Source organism: Coffea arabica, chromosome 4c (genome assembly GCF_036785885.1).
Source record: "Coffea arabica cultivar ET-39 chromosome 4c, Coffea Arabica ET-39 HiFi, whole genome shotgun sequence".
NCBI lineage: Eukaryota > Viridiplantae > Streptophyta > Magnoliopsida > Gentianales > Rubiaceae > Coffea > Coffea arabica.
This window is the reverse complement of record NC_092316.1, coordinates 10,430,030-10,434,275: the sequence shown is the minus strand read 5'-3', so window position 1 is coordinate 10,434,275 and position 4,246 is coordinate 10,430,030. Positions and strand designations below refer to the sequence as shown.

Genomic DNA, 4,246 nt, shown 5'->3' with positions numbered 1-4,246 from the left:
TATTCTGCCTCAAAGGTGTTTATCTTGTGACTGATTGACTGACAATGTTAAGCGTTCTAATTACACAACTCACTACGTTTTAGTGAAATATATTCTTCGTGCAATACTGCAATTGGCCAAAATATTACACTATCAGCCCCCAAATTAAAGTGGCAATCAAGGAAATTGTTTGTAAAATTTCTTTACAGATTTTAAGTATTTGTTTTGGATTGGATCATATAAGCCACTCACGTAATGTACGTTAGGGATGCCCAAATGTCAAAAAAATTAAGACTTTGGAATTATGCTTTTTTTTTTTTGACTATATCATCTCAAAAGTCTTAACTATTTTGTTTCACTTATTGGCTATATTTTCCTTGCAAATTTCATATCATCATCTCCTCATTGGCATGCAATTTCTGTCTCGAACTCGAAAGGCTGGCACTCTCAAAATCTTTGCAGTTTCAGTCTTTTTCTATTTTTTTTGTCCAAAAATCTTTGCAATTATAGGAGGGGCTAATTTAAAACAGCTTTTACAAGGTACAAGTATTGATACATATGGTACAGTCATTAAAAGCTTCGCTCTAAGGACAGAGTCCGATTTGTACTCTATCCAACCGCAGTCCCCCATCCCAGGCCCATGATCGACCTGACTCGACAGATTTGATTGGGCCTGTCTGACAATGCTCTTGTCACACACACACACGCATGTGTGTGTGTGTGTGTATATATATATATATATATATTTGCTGGTAGAGATAATAATTAGGTAATCCTAACGTTCCGATTCAACGGTCAATCCCCCTCTTCTCCTTTGTAAGATTCAGAATCTCCTCTAAGATAAAAAAAAATATATATATAGATATATTAAGTTGTTTTTCTTTTTTTACAAGAGAGATACAAGAGAGATATTCTAGTTTAATAAATTGAACTAAACCCAAAAAAAAAAAAAGAAAAAACCCTGTAGTAGCTGAAGAAGCTCTTTGTTATTTTGAAGTTGGAATCAAAGTAGGTATTACCCCAGATTCTGAATGTTGTCTCATATCAAGAAAGGGACCATCTCAAAAAACCTTTTCTTTATGTTTAGAGAACATGTCAAACGAAGACAATATGACCTTCCCATTGATCATTAAGTAGTCAAAATCAATAAAATCAATTATTTCCCTCCAATGCTGATACTAAATTTTTGTTTTTATATACCTTTAAGTCCCATAAGTCAGAGATAATAGCTAAATATATGATTCAAAGATTTCTATTCTTCATTTGAAAATGATATTACACTATTTTTTATAAAGAACTTAAAAACCTTTACAACTAAATTAGTATGATGAGAAAGGTCATTAATCCACCTATAATTATTATGATCACTATATTCTAGATCCAAGAGCCCGGAGAAGGAAGATTTTTTTTTCTTTTTCAATCATCATTTATTTACAATTATTACTAACCTACGTGGTAGATAACGGGCATAATTGGATTTGGACCTTCAAGAAATCAAAAAAGATTAACTCATCATCAGGATCAAATAGTTGCATAGTGATTAGATCTAAGTTAAAATGAATCATATTACAATTACAGAAGTCAAGGATCAAACCCTTGACCATCCACCCACAAAAGCCTCAGGGAGGGAAGGAAGGAAGATGAAATTGCAAAATCTGCCAAGTTACTACTTACCTGTACAGACTGTACATTGCCACATGGTGAAAACTATCTAAGTCAAAGGGTTCGATATGTCCCTTCATTTATTTATTATGCTTGGGATGGGTTAAATGTTCAACAGCCAAATATCATCACTAAAGGTTAATTTATTATTCCAATGCTTATACATCTAAAATATCTAGACTGATATTTATTGATACACAGAATATCTTTTTCCAACGCTACAATTTCACTCTATTGTTTCTTCGTTCTGCTGATATTCCAATGAAGGAACCAAAATTTGTGGATAGTAATTAATACTAACTAGTAAGGCTGGTCAACCTGTCTTTCTTCCTATAGCTTCATATATAATTCAAGAGGCGTTTCGGACAGCTTTTTCTCATGTGGCTTTCGCTCATCTTTGTTCTTTCTAGTCCATTAGGAGGCAGCAATGACTGACCAACCCATAAAGAAACAAATTGATATCAAACTTCAAGGTACCTTCAATTGAATCTATCTCTTGGAATGCATGAAATTGCAGTATAATTTAATCTGCACGTATCTTTTGTTCATAATAAGTTTCAATAAACATTAATTGAGCTATATTTTATTCGTAAGGTCAACCAATAAAATTCTCTATCACCATTTGCATATGCTTTGAGATACTTCCTGATTTTAAAGACTACGCTTTGATTGTAAAATCATATAAAATGATACAAGTTTCTTAGATGCAATTTTCTGATGAAAAGGAGTTTATCATACCTCTTATATACATCTACAAAAAATTGTTAATAAACTACACATGAAAACCTGGTTTCATTTGAATATTACGGTAAAAGAATATAGCCTTGAAAAATAGGATCATAACTTTGAAAGCTAAAGATAACTTTTAATCATTAGTTTTTCCCTGTATATAAATTAAGTGTTGAGAGAATTTTTGCATGCTTATAAATTTCAATCTGTGATGCTACCAGAATCCTATAGTATTTTACCATCATATTCCTCAACACATGCAAATCATACATCCCACCTTTTTCTTACTAAATTTAAATTAGAAAGCAACTTTTGTGAGAAAGTACAATACGTTGCAAGGCTATAAAACCATTCTAGCATAAGAACATTTTCACGTAGATTTTTGCAACTAATTCTGGTGCCATCTATATCATATATAGCTTGTATACTTTCATATGTTAAAAAAAAATCCAAAAATCCTAGAATCCAAATTTCTAGTGAATGACAACATCCCCAGTCCCTTGTAAATCTTCAAAAGCAGCAGCCACCGGTGGGCGTTGACTCTTCTTTGTTTAAGGCCGAAAAAGAGTAGAAAACCAGTTACACCGCTTGTCTAGCTGTCTTATGTGAAAGTGTTTTGGTACCCCACTCGTGACTTCTCCCCTTGCATAAAAACCAACCCACAAGCAAAGTCTTTTGGTCCATCTTTACATCTATTTCTGTATCACAATTAGTGGTAGCCTTCCACCAAATCTTTTCACCACCATTCACCATATATTGCTCAATCCCTTAGTTTTGGAACTTTAAAAGAGCCAACTCTAAAGCCTAAATGGCAGCTGGTGGTTTCCTAGTTGCTTTACTTGTGCTTTCTTGCTTAGCAGCCTCTTCCAATGGTGTCACCTTCTCTTCCCTTCAGAGAACTCTTATTGTCCGAGCTTCTCCTACACAAGGACAAGGTAAAGAGCAATATGGCTTCCTTTCTTTTCCATAGTTTCATTCTTTAGCTTCAAGATCCATTTTTTTTCTCCCTTTTCTGTGAAAGGCTGAAGATTGTTGATTGTTTTGTTAAAAACTTGGCAGTTCTAAAAGCTGGGGAAGACAAAATCACAGTGACTTGGTCATACAACAACACCCTTGCACCTGGGACAGACTCAACTTACAAGACTATTAAGGTAAAGCTGTGCTATGCACCAATCAGCCAGGTAGATCGTGCATGGAGGAAAACTGTGGATGATTTGGCTAAGGACAAGACTTGCCAATTCAAGATTGTTGCCAAGCCATACAGTGCCTCTAACAGCACCATCACTTGGACAATAGAGAGGGATACACCCACCGCTACATATTTCCTCAGAGCCTACGCATTCAACTCTGCAGAAGAAGAGGTCGCTTTTGGCCAAACCACAGATGCACACAAGACTACAAACTTGTTTCAGGTTGAGGCAATTTCCGGGCGCCATGCGTCGCTAGATATTGCTGCCATCTGTTTCTCTTCTTTCTCTGTCTTGTCCCTCTTTGGATTCTTTTTCATTGAGAAGAGAAAAGGCAAAGCATCCCGACAAAAGTGAGTTAAAAAAACTTTTGTGGTTTTCAGATCATGGGCTAATTATTGTAGTTTGATGTTCATGTTTTGAAACATTTGGCGTCTAGCAGAATCAACTACTTTTTGAACTGCTTGATGCCTGTGTAATAGTTAAGGATCTTGGGTGAGTGGGGAACATCAAATTTCAAAGTGAGTGGGACTTGGATCGGCAAAAGGAAATGCTTGACAGGCATATGTCATATATGTCAATACAGTATAATTGCTATATGGGGATCAACGAAGTTCGTCATGTATTGAAAGTGAAACAGGCAAGATTTGGCTAATAGGGAAGATTTGGTGAATAATTTTGGTGTTTTA

At 35.1% G+C, this 4,246-nt stretch overlaps 1 protein-coding gene across 1 annotated transcript; it reads left to right on the top strand.

Moving 5' to 3' along the window:
* Positions 1 to 3,056: 3,056 nt before the first annotated feature.
* Positions 3,057 to 4,246, top strand: LOC113740271 (high-affinity nitrate transporter 3.1-like). Its single transcript, XM_027267833.2, has 2 exons — positions 3,057 to 3,305; positions 3,430 to 4,246. Exons 1-2 carry the CDS (start codon positions 3,179 to 3,181, stop codon positions 3,912 to 3,914), a joined length of 612 nt encoding a protein of 203 aa, XP_027123634.1. The 5' UTR covers positions 3,057 to 3,178; the 3' UTR covers positions 3,915 to 4,246.

Bases quoted from the DNA above. Each gene is read 5' to 3' on its own strand.
- LOC113740271 (XM_027267833.2), top strand. From the start codon at position 3,179: ATGGCAGCTGGTGGTTTCCTAGTTGCTTTACTTGTGCTTTCTTGCTTA. The intron at 3,306-3,429 runs GTAAAGAGCAAT...AAAACTTGGCAG, and splicing joins TTCTCCTACACAAGGACAAG to TTCTAAAAGCTGGGGAAGAC.